Here is a 14,532-nt window from a genome sequence, read left to right on the forward strand (position 1 = left end):
TCAGTGTTTCAATTTTCCTCATCTTTTTGCAAAGTGATGCTTACACCCCTTGGTCTCCAGTGGCATAAATTTCAAATAGTCTGCCACTGGTGGAAGTGGTTGGGAGAGATTAGAGCCATCTCAGGTGACCACGTGGTGAGGGAGAGGGCTGGTGTGGTGGCGCACACAAAGCAGGTGTTTTGGCCATGGACAAGCCTGCATGGCAATCCCAACTTTGCCTGTCATTTGGGTGAGTTATTAAATCTCCAGAAGTCTCTCCAATTTGTAAAATGCAACATTGTTGAGATACAGATATATAAACATAAGCTCCTGACAGACAGTAGACCATTAATAATGGTGGCTACCATTATTTTTATCAATTTCTGAATCACAATGCATAGTTAGCAGGTTCAGAATATGAAGGTTTATTTTCTAAAACATGCCTATTCATTCACTTTGATCCCTAGGGAAGAGCCAATACAGAATTGGGTTATCCAGCTAGGAAATTAAGTCCCATGTTTCTCTATACTGAATGTTTGGGGCTAATTCCAGAAGCTTATTCTCATACACATCACACCTTGAGAACAGCTGGACAGGTACTTCTCTTCCCCTCAGAAGCCTCTGCATTAAGTTCCCACTCCTGTGACCACAGGAATTCTGGTAGTCTGTTGGGATCTCAAAATTTACCCATTCTAAAGAGGGTAAAATTATCATGCACTAATTCCCAATGCTTTTTAGCATGAGAATCTCATTTTTTAAAAAATATTTTATTTATTATTTTATTTATTTGACAGAAAGAGGTAACACAAGCAGGGGAGTGGGAGAGGGAGAAGCAGGCTTCCTGCTGAGCAGGGAGCCCGATGTGGGGCTCAATCCCAGGACCCCAGGATCATGACCTGAGCAGAAGTCAGACGCTCAATGACTGAGCTACACAGGCACCCAGAGAATCTCATTTTAAGGTAAAAATAATTTAAAGGAATCCCAAAAAGTAACAGTTCTATTTTAAGTAGCTTTTTTTTTTTAAGATTTTATTTTTATTTATTTATTTGACAGAGAGAAATCACAAGTAGATTGAGAGGCAGGCAGAGAGAGAGAGGAAGCAGGCTCCCTGCCGAGCAGAGAGCCCGATGCGGGACTCGATCCCAGGACCCTGAGATCATGACCTGAGCCGAAGGCAGCGGCTTAACCACTGAGCCACCCAGGCGCCCTATTTTAAGTAGCTTTTGATTGAGAACATACTTGATAAAAATTTAGCAATGGTGAGAAGTTAGAGGATCCTCCCAAACGGTTTTTTTTTTTTTTTTTTTTGAGTAGGTAGTATAAGAACCTGATGGAAAATGCAGAAGGTACTAAAGGGAATAGTCCTTGCACTCCATGCCTCGGTCACTCAGTGTCCTTCCCAGAGCCAAGTGTTGTTGAAACACTGTGTCTGCTGTGTCCTTTCAAAGGTCATCTATGCTTTACAAATACTTACATATTTATCACTTAAAAAAAGACAAAAATAATAGATCTTTCCACTGTTCTTCATACTTAACAATGTTTTGTTATACTTTAAACAGGGTACGTGAAAAAAAGAGAGAAGAATGTGCATTTTTATTCATCACAGTGGCATCTGCTATTGAAAAGTTAGATTGCATTTATTAATATACAGAAAGTCCAAGCATACATCAATTACAGAGCACCTAGAGATTCTCAGCTCTAAGTTTGGAAACCAGTAGTATAAGAAAGTTATCAATAATATTCAACATTAATTTTGGCCCCTACTTTGCATCAGGCATTGTTCTCAGCATTTTATACTTGTTATCTCACATAATCCACATCCTTCAAATCCTTCTCTTTCAGCTTAAATGTTATCTCCTTAGAGAAGCTTTCTATGATCCAAGGATACCTTCCCTCTTCCCTTTCCATTATTCCTTATCATTTCATCCTGTTTATTTTCTTCAGGAGATGAACCACTCTATGTAATTAGTTACCTATCTATCTGCTTGTTTACTGTTGTCTTCCCGTCAGTATGTGTTTTACAAGCAAGGACAGAATCAGCTTGGCTCCTTGCACTATATCCAGTAGCCGGTACCATGTCTCAGAGGAGCCATTCATTGGATATTTATTAAATACATTATGAGCAAAAACCAACTTGACGGGGCACCTGGGTGGCTCAGTGGGTTAAGCCTCTGCCTTCGGCTCAGGTCATGCGAGCCCCGCATCAGGCTCTCTGCTCAGTGGGGAGCCTGCTTTTCCCCTTTCTCTCTGCCTCCTTCTCGGTCTATAAATAAATAAAATCTTAAAAAAAAAAAAACTTGATGAAGTAGACCTTATTATTATTTCTGTTATACAAATAAAGAAACCAAGGCCCAGAGAGAAAAACAACCTCATTCCAAAGTTAGTAAATGACAAAATTGGTTTGAAACCCAGCTCTACTTGACCCCAGAGCCCAAGCTCTTTACCACCATTCTGTTGTCAGAAATGGAAGACTGAGTACAGTCCTGGCTGTGTGTGATCTTAAATAAGTCACTTTTCCTCCCTTGGACTGTTTGCTCCCCTGAAAAAGGAGAGGGTGGAATTAGCAGTATTCCTCACAGAGGTGTTCTGTGATGTAGGAGATTGTGATCCATGAAAATGTAAAGGGGGACATTGAAGGGACTAAGAAGATTGGCCAGATACCTGTAAGAGAGATAGATGACTTTTGATTCTTTTCTTCCTTCCCTCCTTTCCTCAAGGAAGATTTGCTGATCTCTATTCTATGGCAGGCACTGTGTCAGACATCCCTTTGGATAGGGCTCCAAAGACTAATAGGACATGGTCCCTGCTGTTAGGGGACCTGGCCTGATGGGTCTAATGCAGACCCACTAACAGCTGCTTTTAGTGTAGGTCAGTGCCATAATAGTAACATGTATGAGGCACGTGGTTACACGGAAGAGGAAGGGATTGATTTCATCATGTCATATGTACAGTGCTCGGAATGGAACTGGATGTAAGGAAGGGAGGGATGAGGTGAATGCTGAGCTGGGCCTTGGGGGTAGGAATAGTCTTCCAGATGGACAAGACTAAGGTGAGGCTTCTGGACCCAGGAGACATTACAGGCAGAAACACAGGCACATTGTCCTGGATTCCTAGGGTAGGGGGTTGGCTCCCAGGGTGCAGAGCTGGTTAGGTAGGTAGGGGGAGCCCAGACTCTTCAGCCTGGAATTGACTCCTGAGAGCAGAGACATGGCCAACTCATATTTACATTTTATTTTTAGCAGGATGACTCTGACTGTGGTAGGACAGGAGGAGGCTGATGAGGCCAACAGTGGGGAAACTGGTTAGGACGTTTTGCAGTGGTTCAGGTGAGAGATGATGAGCACTTGGAACCTAAGTCATTCACAGCAGGGTGGGAGAGGAGCTAGATACATCGGAGATTTTTTTTTTTTAAAGGCAGAACAGAAGGACTTGCTGATTGATTGGATGAGGGAGAATAAGAGGAGACTAAGGGACTTATTGGAATGGATCAGGTGGCCAAATACAAAACACGGCCATGAACAATTATAGCGAATTTGGAGTGGTGTGGGAGAAATAATGCTGTTGGCTTTGGATATATTAAGATTGAGGTGGCTCTTAAACAGCCAGCAGAAAAGGTATAGCTGTGTCCTTCCTTACAGAATAGCCGTCCAAGCCTGAGCCAGACAACCCTGGGCCCATTTCCTGCTGGGCTCAGGCAGGGATAAAATTCTCCAAGACCTGAGGAGAATTCCTGAGCTCCACATCCTTCAAGGATATAAGCTGGAAATTGAAAACTCCCTAGATCCTTATTGATAGGAGGAGAACAGATTGTGGATTTGCTCTTTAAAATCGGAGGTTGGCTCCAGTGGATCGAACTCTCCTGTCCCTCGCAAGGACCAGACTTTAAAACAAAAGAAACCATTTCTTCTGGAGCAGCCTCTGACCCTGATAGACTCTGGCTCTTGAGTTGGTTCCCAAGACACCCCCACTTGCTTTAGGGAACAGCTTTTCTAAAGAAGGTGAGGTTGTATGGCGTGTCGCCTGTCCAGCCTGGCCACTGCTGAAAGCCCAGAGTCTTGGGGGTAGGACCCTCGCCCAGCCTCAATGGGCGTCCTCAATACTGAGAAAAGACTTCACGTAGCCCTAACTCTTTCCAAAATGACGCGTCTGGAACCCTTCTCCACCTCAACTCGGATCCCTAGAGCTCACTAGGCGGTGGCCCGGCCTCTAAGGTCCTCCCGGGGAAGGGGATAACCTAGGAGGGGGAAGGCTGGCCCGCCACACCGAGCGTGGTAATCTCCTGGTTGCTCCAGCCCCTGGCCAAAGGCAGGGGCACGCCCTGTGTCCCACTCCCACGTTCATAGGACGGCGCCAGGATCCCTTTTCTCTACTCCGCCCTCTCCTCCCGCACTGTCCCACTGTCCTGCCCATAAATCGCAAGAGCAAAGGTAGCACGATTCCTGCGGGCCGCGACACCGGGCGCTAAACAGTGCAGTCCCGAGCTTCCCCTGCAGAAGCCGCGCTCCTCACTTGGTCCGGGGGGAGAGGGGGCGCGAGAGAGCAAGTGGGCGGGCGTCCTATTCTCCGCATCCTCCTCCAGGTCCTGGCGCGCAGGGTGGGAGCGCCGTGCCGCTCCGCGCTGCGCATCGCGGCGGGCTAGCCGCCTGCCCCCTGCCCTAGCTGGGCCGCCTCCCCCGGCTGCCGGTGGAGGGCTACGAGGCGCTAACGTTACGCTGTTTCCGGTTTTCAAGCGGGCTCTGTTTCCCCTCCCAAGGCGGCGGCGGCGGAGCGGCGGAGCCCCCCAAATGGCCTGGCCAGATGCGGCAGGTTTGCTGCTCAGCGCTGCCGCCGCCGCCACTGGAGAAGGCTCGGTGCAGCAGCAACAGCGACAGCAGCAGCAGCAGCGGCAGCAGCAGCAGCAGCAGCAGCAGCAGCGAGAGGAGCAGCAGCAGCAGCAGCAGCGAGAGCAGCAGCAGCAGCAGCAGCAACAGCAGCAGCAGCGAGAGCAGCAGCAGGAGCAGCAGCAGCAGCAGCAGCATCTCCTCCCGTCCCGCTGCGCCCCCAGAGCCGCGGCCGCCGCAACAGCCGCAGCCCCGCAGCCCCGCAACCCGGAGAGCCGCCGCCCGCTCTCGAGCCGCAGCCGCCGGCGGCATGAGGCGCGACCCGGCCCCCGGCTTCTCCATGCTGCTCTTCGGTGTGTCGCTCGCCTGCTACTCGCCTAGCCTCAAGTCGGTGCAGGACCAGGCGTACAAGGCACCGGTGGTGGTGGAGGGCAAGGTACAGGGGCTGGCCCCGGCCAGCGGCTCCAGCTCCAACAGCACCCGCGAGCCACCCAGCTCGAGTCGGGTGGCGCTGGTGAAGGTGTTGGACAAGTGGCCGCTCCGGAGTGGGGGGCTGCAGCGCGAGCAGGTGATCAGCGTGGGCTCCTGTGCGCCGCTCGAAAGGAACCAGCGCTACATCTTTTTCCTGGAGCCCACTGAGCAGCCCTTAGTCTTTAAGACGGCCTTTGCCCCTATCGACACCAACGGCAAAAACCTCAAGAAAGAGGTGGGCAAGATCCTGTGCACTGACTGCGGTGAGTCGCCCCCTCCCTCTGCTGGAGAAAGGGGGGAGGGGCGAGGTGGTGGAGAATGGGGGTGGGGCAGGGAGGTGCTGCAGGTGCCCAGGCCTGGCAGCGCCCGGCTGCTGGGGTGGGGGGTGGGGCCGCCCCTGGGCAGGGCACCTGGCGCGGATGGGTGAGGGGGTGGGGGTTGGGGAGAAGGAGGATCAGGCTCAAAGTGTGCCAGGGGTGGGGGGCGGGGGAAGGCGCTGGCCTGTGCCAGCAGCGATCTGCGGCTGATGTATGGCATGTAGAGCTGGAAAGCTGCCATCATAGCCCAGTAGCGGCAGGAAAAACGGCGAAGTCCGGGTGGTGCCGGCCCGAGGCTCGGTGAGTCAGGAGTGACCCTCGGAGGCCTTGCCCGCTCTGCTCCCATGGGCCTACCTCGCTCCGGCTGGCCAGGGTCTGTAGGAGCAGCTGGGCAGACTCCCAGGTCGTGAAGGCCTCCGCTTACAAGTTCTCCTAGGGAATGACGGCCCCCGCCCCCTCCTTCCTCTCAGGGGCTCCGGTTCTGCTCATCCCCACCGCTGGCGCAGGCAGAGTTGGACTTTTTCTGCTACTGTTTTCCGTCCTCCATGTGGCTCGGGGTGTTTTTTTCCTTCGTGATTGCCTGTCTTTGCTAAGCGGTTAGCCCAGTCTTCTCTTACCTTCCAGGACCGGAGAGCGGACACCTCTTTTGGCCGTTTCTGGGAGATTTGACTAGGTCTGTTGATATGGATGACAATGAAATAGAGTAACTTAACTTCTGCTGAATGCCGTAAGCTCAAGCTCTGACATCTTACTGGCAGGATGTGTGGACTGCATCTGCCGTCTTCATGATGTTGGGGCTGCACTGGATTGCAGGAGCTCAGAAACAACACTGAAGTGTGTAGATCTCTGTAGCCGAGAGTGGAGGTCTCCCATGTTCAAAGTCAAAGAAGTATCTGTTTAAGAGCTTTTGTTTCTCCTCCCTGAACGCACTTACCCTCAGTGAGATATTTCAAACCAAATCACCCCCATACTGGAGTATTTGGTGCTGGCTGGTCTTGGGCTTATTTCTGTTGGGGCTTCCTTTTGTCCCGACTCAGGCTAAATTGGGTGCTTGCTGTGTGACTCTGGACTGTGTAATCATTGAATTATGACAGATGTCCTGGAGGTCATCGAAGTTGGCATGTTTACCAGGTTACCAATTGGTTCTAGATAGGCTTTGGGAAACAAAGAATGTGGAACAGCTCATGGGAAGTTTTGCTGCCCTTACCTTTTTAGATCAATGCCTTTTTGCTTTTTGGAAGCCTTCCTCCTCTCTCCCCCTCCCCCACCCCTGTCCTTCAAGAGACAAAATTTTAATTTAGTAGTAGTGGTTGTGTATCCAGGCGTTATGTTAAACTGTGGCCACTTTAATCAGAAGAATCTTGAAGTATCTTAATGAGGAGGGAGAAACTTGGGTGGTAAGAGTGATTTCTCTCTCTGACATTGTTCTGAGGAATACTTTTGACTGCTCCTTCATGTTGGTTTTATGCTCTTCCCTGTTTTATGATGACAAGTCGAGAGCAGTTAAGAATTTCTGCTTTTTTATTCTGTTAAATATTTTATTTGAGATCCCATAGGGAGCTGTGGAACTGTATTGTGCAGCGGGAAATAGATAGTAAAAACATTTATTGAACCTTGTCCAAGGACAGCTTCAATTTTGGTTCTCGGTGAGTTGCTCTGGCGTATGCACAGTGCACATCACTACATTATCCCTGGTCTGGTCCACTGAGACCCAGTGGTCTTTGTCAGATAATCCCCTGTCTTCCTCCACCTACTTTTCCCCTTCCCTCCTTTGCAATTATACCTTATTTGTCTTGGTGAGAGTTAAGGAGTTGAAGAGTTGAATGTGGAGATCATGAGAGATGTGGGGGTCAGAGATATTTTCTACTTTCAGGTTATGATCACCTCATTTGATGGAAGTGGCAGGTGTGGGTCTAGTTCTCAGAAAGTGCCCAAAGAGATCCCTTATGAAGAGAAGGCCATCCCACACTGTAAATTGTCAAGAGACAGAAACAAGCATGGAAGTAAACACTTCAGAATGCAAACAATTTGACTTTGAGTTGATAGTACCTAAGTCGGTGTCAGTTTGTGGAGGGGGGAGCTTTATATAAGGGGATTCGAAATTAAAGGACATATTTGTGAGAGGAAATTTGTGGAACTGAGAATTATATGCCAGAAGAGCGTAAACTGCATTTTCTTATTTTCTACCATGGGGTTAAGGAAAACATGCCCTGGTGATGGTATATTAAATAAGGAAACAAAATCATCCTAACTAACCACAACACCTTCCTTGTGCTCAGCAGGAAATAACTAACAAATTCATTTTCTGTTTTCTATCTCTAAAGAAAGCCCTCTGGGCCACAGGGTCATTGGGAACATTTTCTCCTTGGAGCCGATTTGCCCATTGCAAAATAGGGAAACTGGCACTCAGAAACTGTCATCATGCCCGTTATATTGAGCAACTGTGGTTGAATTGTTACTTTGTTTAGCCAGTTTTAGCTCTGAAAGTGTCTGGATTCAGAGAGCTGTGTTTCCTGGGGAGATCATCTAGAAAGGTGTGTTAGCGTGGGTTAGGACTTTGGGACAATGTATCCTATGGAGGGATATTGAGTTTAAAAGTTAGCACATGTCTCAGTAGCATCAATGAGGGGTCATGCTAGACCCTTTGTAGAAGGTCCTCAGGAATAGCTAATTTCACTGCTACTGTGTAATATTGATTTGAAGCCTGTGAAGTCTGGCTGGGATAACAATATCTGTCAGAGGGGTATTTTTATAGATCTCATGTGTATCATTCATCCAAAATTACTACCTCTGGTGGTAAAGAGTTGAGTAAAATCTTTGCATTTCTAAAAAGCTTGCATACAGGGAGGTGTTTTCTGTGCCTTTTGTGGAGAGGAAAAAGAGGAAAAAGAGAAAGCAGTCTTCAGGATTAGCAACTCTGTATAATGCTATAAAAGCATCCTGTTCTGCAACCAGTCCTGCATTTTTAATGATGGTTGCACATATTTTGGTATAATCACACCCTATCTTGTTGCTTTCCTATATATATGGTTTTAAGCTGTTTCCTTGTTGCATAGACACAGCAGATAGCTTAAGAAAAAAAAAAAAAGATCATTCTTCATTTGGGACTTTCTGATTTACAGTTTTCTTCCAATGTATAGTGTTCTTTGTTGCTGAAGATGGAAAAGGTGTATTGCCCCGGGGTGGGGTGGGGTGGGGTGGTGATGGTGGTGATGGTGGCGGTGGTGGCATTACATCCTTTAGGATAGTTTTATTTAATTGGACAACCAGAATCCCATATTAGAGGAAGGTGGTTCACAAAAGTCAGCATAGCAAAAGCAACTGCATATTTTTAAAATGCTGTTTATTTAAAGAATCTTTTCTTCCCCAGCCAGCTGGAAACCCAGCTGTGCTGCAGCTTAAAGATGGGAAAGTGAAACTAGTCTAGAAGCTGACCATTCCTAGCTGTGAGGACGAGGCTTGGCCATAGATTTAGGGGTAGAATGACCATGATAATATCATTAGTTCTCTCGGTGCCTCCTTTCCTCAGCGGATTTCAATTCTTGGGGGCAGGAACCATATCTTATCTTTGAGGTCTTTACCTACCTCTCCAGCCTCCCCCCCCCCACCATGTTGGTACTGTGTCTGATGTGTACAGGGACTCTCAAATGTCTTTTGAAAGGATGAAGTCAAGTGAAGTTAAAAAAGCAAGCCTCCCGATTAATACTAAAACAATCTTAACTCTCGGATCTGTGACACCAAGTCTTAGTTCTGAAAAGCTGAGTTTGATGATAGCCTTTACCTGTCGCTATGGGAACCTTTTTTCCAAAGGAGTCATTATCAACTAGAGTACTTAACCACAATGTGCTTAATCATTGTGCTGATTAGTGTTAATGGGATTTGAGCCACAGAGACTAAAGGTCTTGCTGGAGAGGACCCTCTTTTTTTTTTTTTTTTTTTGAGAGTAGACACTCTACTCACCCTCAAAACAAAAATAAAAATAAAACAACTCTCCATTTGAATTAACAAATATTTTGGGAGCTAGAAAGGATGGTATATTAACTAACTAGGCAACTAACTTCTTGGTCCCAATCCTCTTTTCCATTTTTCATCATCTAGGACATTTTCATTCTATTTCCTAATAGCAAATGCACTGTTAGGTTTTTTTTTTTTTTCCCTTTCTAAAATTGTATTTACTTTTCTGAATGTGTAATATATTTATATGCCTCAATCTAGAAAGTGCATATGAATATACGGTCAAAAGTCTCCCTCGCACTCCTGTCCTCAGCTACCTAATCCGTAAGGCAATTGAAAAATAACATATTCTTGAAATGTGTATTTCTCTAAAAGCAAAATGTTTGTCAAAGTAGTCTTAGGTTTTTCTCTTAACAGACGGAGAGTGTTCATTTTGCCATTAAGTCAATTATATGGTAAATTCTTCCCAAGCAATATATATATATATATATATATATATATATATAGGCATGTACATATGTATCTATCTATACATAAGTATATATTTGACTTAACCCAAGATCTTAATCACTACCCTACCTCACAAATATAACCCTAGGCTCAAGAATGAAAATACCAAGGTGTTTTTCAGATACTTTGCCATTAAGAAGTTTTGTGTGACAGTAAATTTTGGGAGGAGTCTTCACTGGGATGCCCAAGAGAGAGATGCAATGATTTGTCTCTGAGCTTAGGGCAGCCCCTCTGCCCGTACCACGATTCTTACTGTTTCACTCTCTCAATAACCTCACAGCAGAATCCACGAGGAAAATCACATGCTTCCATATGTGCAAAGAGAAAACCCCACAGTGCATGATTGCTTTGATTTTCATTTAGAAGGCAAACCCAAAGACTTTAGTTGGTGATGAAGAGTTTGATTTTGACTGTATTCCCATAGGCTGGTACAATTCTAGGGGGAATTATCCACTTGAATCTTGCTTTGAAGAACGTTTAAGGTAACGGATTTGAATGCAGTGTTAAAATTTCAGAGTGTCAGGGAATTGCCACTTGAATATTGAGGGGAAAAAAAAGGCAACAGTGGAAAGTTTAACCCTCTAAATCCTGGTGGCTTAGTGGCATCTGGCAGTTTTGCCCACTGGTTTGGAAAAAGAATGACGGGAATATCCGTGAAGTTTTTCCCTGTGTCATCTTCAACAACTGGTTCTGGGTTCTTTCTTTTGAAGTCCTGACGTGGTGGTGGTATAATTTGAGCCAAAGGTAATAGAAATTTCCCTCCAGATTTTGAGTTTGTATGCATGTGTATGAAATGGGGATTTTTGTCTTACTCATTTCTAGGAATTAACCCTCCTTTCCCACTCACTTACTGGAATTAGTATATAGAAATAAAGTGAGTTTATGAATTTCAAGAGATGATATAGGGAACGCATTAGTAAACTGAGGAAAGTAGGTGAATTGGCTGGTAGAAGTGTTGAATTGTGATAGGTTTGTGAACATAGATTCTTATTTTTTAAAAGATTTTATTTATTTATTTGACAGAGGGGGAAAAGAGAAAGAGAGAAAAAACAAGCAGGGGGAGGGGTGGAGGGAGAGGGAGAAGGAGGTTCTCTGCTGAGCAGGGAGCCTGGTGTGAGGCTCTATGTGGGATATTGGGATCATGACCTGAGCAGATGCTTAACCAACTGAGCCACCCAGGCGCGCCCCTAGATGCCTTTAAAAACAACAGTGCATGCAGGTGAATCTTGGTGAACTAGAGCTTGGTGGAAGGCTGTAGGAATCGTAGCAAACGTGGAGGCTGAATAAAAGGCGTTAGGAATGACCCGCGAGAGGACATCCTGTACTCAGGCAAAGAGCTGGGAAGCTTCTGCCAATCTGGGGTCAAAAGACAGAGATTCACATTGACAGAGAGCATTTGTTGTTAATCAGCTGTGATATTTTTCGATAATTATGAAATGAGGTTAAGTTAAGGAACCTTCTTTCTCTGGCTAGCTGCGTCTGGCCAAGTGTGGCATATGAGCTCCATTCTGCAGCAACGTTCCCTTCCCGCTCTGTGCTCAGAGTGAGCTCCAGGCAGCCTCTCCAGGGACCTTCTCTGGGACAGAGCCGGTTAGTTCCTCCCTGTGCCTCTGCTCAGGACCTGCTTGTGCTGCGTGCCTCCAGGGCTGAGCTGGATATGGTTAATACTCCATTTACCCTTGTAGATGTTTCCAGAGTAGCAGAGCGCCCTGGAGGTTTCCGTCTTCCACTAGCAACACAGACCCCCAAGATGTGCTTTTTATCCTGCCTTCAGACACAGAATCTTTAATGCTCCTCTTTTGCTCTCACAGATTTCCTGCCTTGTGCTGATGACATTGGCTTACCCCCTTCTCTTTCCCTTGGTGATCTGTTTATTCAGACTGAGGATCTGTCTTTGTCCTTTAGGCTAGGATGTTTTACTTGGTCTTGATCTTGATATCGGTCCAACTAACAAAAGCCAAACTGGGCTAACATCCCTCCGGACTGAGTGAGAGGAAAAGTCACCACATGGCTGAATACCTGGTCCAGCCCCTGGGAGAGTCAGGACGTCATTAATTCGATTACGATGATGATGACTTTTGGTGTCCCTGAAGTCATATTACTAAAAGAGCTTTGCTTCAAGTCCATCTTTCAAATGTTTGCTTCCACAAATAATTCAATGTAGGTGCTCTGCTTCAAGAACAAGGTGTTTCGGGTAGTTGTATCAGACACAGTCCCTCTCATCAAACAATTTACAATCTGGAGGTACAAAGGAAGAGTGGCACTTTAATCCAGAATGTGATAACTGCCATGACACACACCAGCAGGGGACTTTGGGGAGCAGGGGAAGCCTCTCAGAGGAAAAGAATATCATATTTAGAGGATTAGAGGAGAAGTCGTTAGAGATGGGATTCTAATACTCAGAGATAGTTGAGGTAGAGGTGGTTTAGAGATAGAGAGGGATGGAATGATTGATTAAATTGATTGCATGGGGAGAGAGCCACTTTCTCTTCCACAGAGGGGCATACTTAAAGTATACAAAATAACCAGAATGACAGGGAGAACTGGATAAGGAGTCTGGAGAGGAAGATGAGAGTAATATTTTTGACTGTCTCAAATGCTAGGCTGATGACTTTATTTGTAATTCTGTAAGTAGTATTCGAAGGCTTATGTTAAAAGCAATTCAGTAATGTTTTATAGTTACTGGTGGATGAGTCTTGCACATATTTTGTTAAATTTATCCCAAAGTATTTCATGTTTTCCTGATGCTACCGTAAAGGGTATTTTTGTTTAGTTTTGCTTGCCAGTTATTAATTGTTAGCATATAGAAATGTAATTTATGAAACACTGATTTTGTATCCTGTGACCTTAAGACATTTGCTTGTTAGTTCTAGTAACTGTTTTTGGTAGGTCTCTTAGGATTTTTTTCTATGACCAAGTTGTCAGTGAAAAAAAGACAGCTTTCCTTTTCCTGTTTGCCTTTTTTCTTTTTTGCCTTTTCTTTTTTCTTTTTCTTTCCTTATTGCGCTGGCTAGGACTGCCAAGGACAGTGTTGATTAGACAAACATCCTTGTTCTAGTCATGGTGGAAAGGATTCGGACTTTCACTATTAAGTACAACATTAGCTGAAGGTTTTTCATAGATGCCCTTCCTTAAAAAAATTTAAAGAGTCTATTTAGTGTGTGTAATGATCAAGAATTTGGGCTCTGCAGCCAAATGTGCCTGGATTTGGAAACCAACCTCTACATTTTCTAGCTGAGTGATGTTGGGCAAATTACTTTCTGAGTCTTAGTTTCCTATAAAATGGGGATAATGATAGAACACTTAATAGGATAGCTGTTCCTATTAAATGAGATAATACATGTAGAATGATTAACATAGGGCCCCAATAATAAATGTTTAAAATAGTTAATTATTAACAAAATCTGACTAGACCAATGTGAGCAGGAAGCCTAGTAAGTGAAAATTTTAAGTTCTAGAAGTGGACTGAAGGCAGGCAAGGGGAAATTTTTCACCAACCACTCTATTTTTAACCCATATGTTCCTATTTATCTCCACTTGAGAGCCCCTGGGCTGGGCTGGTGGGGGTGGTGATGCAAAGAGCGTGGGTTATGTGTGTGGATTCAGTGTAGGGAAGTTCATGTGAGTTTAGGGTCTGAATGCTGGTCCTGTGGAAGTCCCAAGTAGGCTATCAATCTTCATGTATTCATGGGTCTCTGTTGGTCAATATTCTGAGAAGCCCACAAATAGATACTGCTGCTCTATCTGTGCACAAATGGGATGACTAAGATCCACACTCCAAGTTTTCTTAGGAGGAGCTGCTCAAAGTCCCTGGAAAATAGCTGGAAATGTCCATCTTTCTTTTTCTTCCTTCCTTCCTTTTCTTTTCTCTTTCTTTCCTCTCTCTCTCTCTCCCTCTCTCTCTTCTTCCCTCCCTCCTTCCTTCCTTCATCTCTCTCTCTCTCTCTCTCTTTTTTTTTCCCCAAAGAAAGCAGGTCCCTGGTTCATCCTGCTTTGATTTGGAGGTTTCCAACTCTGGGGATAGGTTCACACTGCATCATTCATATTTTTTCTTTGTTTCTACATTGGGTTGGTGTGGATCTCATGGCTGACCAGGGATAGAGGGGTACAGGTGTGGGCATATAACAGGTGGCATTTTTGGAGTTTGTGGGACTGAATTTTAATTTTATGTAATTGATTGATGTGTGGAACCTGATGGAAGTATGAATCTTTGCTCCTTAAATGTTTGTAGGACAGAGACTCCTTGCTTTGGCATCTTCCTCTAAATATTTGTTGGGTATTATTAACCCTCAGATTCTGGGCTTGCCACGTATCCCCAAGCTCGAATTCTCCTGTTATTTTCTCATTCTTAGAATCTTAGTATCTATGTCCTGTACCATGTATATGACACTTATCATTTAATGCCATGCATTGTTAATTACCTTTTGATGGGTCAGGTCAGTATCTTATCTCCTTCCCCTGACTGGAAGATCTTTGGAGGG

The 14,532-nt window shown here is 45.3% G+C and overlaps 1 protein-coding gene across 6 annotated transcripts in view; it reads left to right on the forward strand.

The window, feature by feature from the left end:
• Window positions 1-4,407: 4,407 nt before the first annotated feature.
• The window catches only part of NRG2 (neuregulin 2), a 168,045-nt gene continuing 157,920 nt past the window's right edge, over window positions 4,408-14,532 (forward strand). For 5 of the 6 annotated variants that reach the window (XM_082725448.1, XM_082725442.1, XM_082725444.1 and 2 more), the window contains exon 1: window positions 4,409-5,533. In XM_082725448.1, the coding sequence (XP_082581574.1) occupies window positions 4,777-5,533 (757 nt within the window). In that variant the 5' untranslated portion in view covers window positions 4,409-4,776. Of the gene's footprint in view, window positions 5,534-14,532 lie in introns of all 6 variants that reach the window. The other variant, XM_082725441.1, reaches the window with a different exon arrangement.

The sequence above is a fragment of the Mustela nivalis genome (genome assembly GCF_964662115.1).
Source record: "Mustela nivalis genome assembly, chromosome: 3".
Classification (NCBI taxonomy): domain Eukaryota; kingdom Metazoa; phylum Chordata; class Mammalia; order Carnivora; family Mustelidae; genus Mustela; species Mustela nivalis.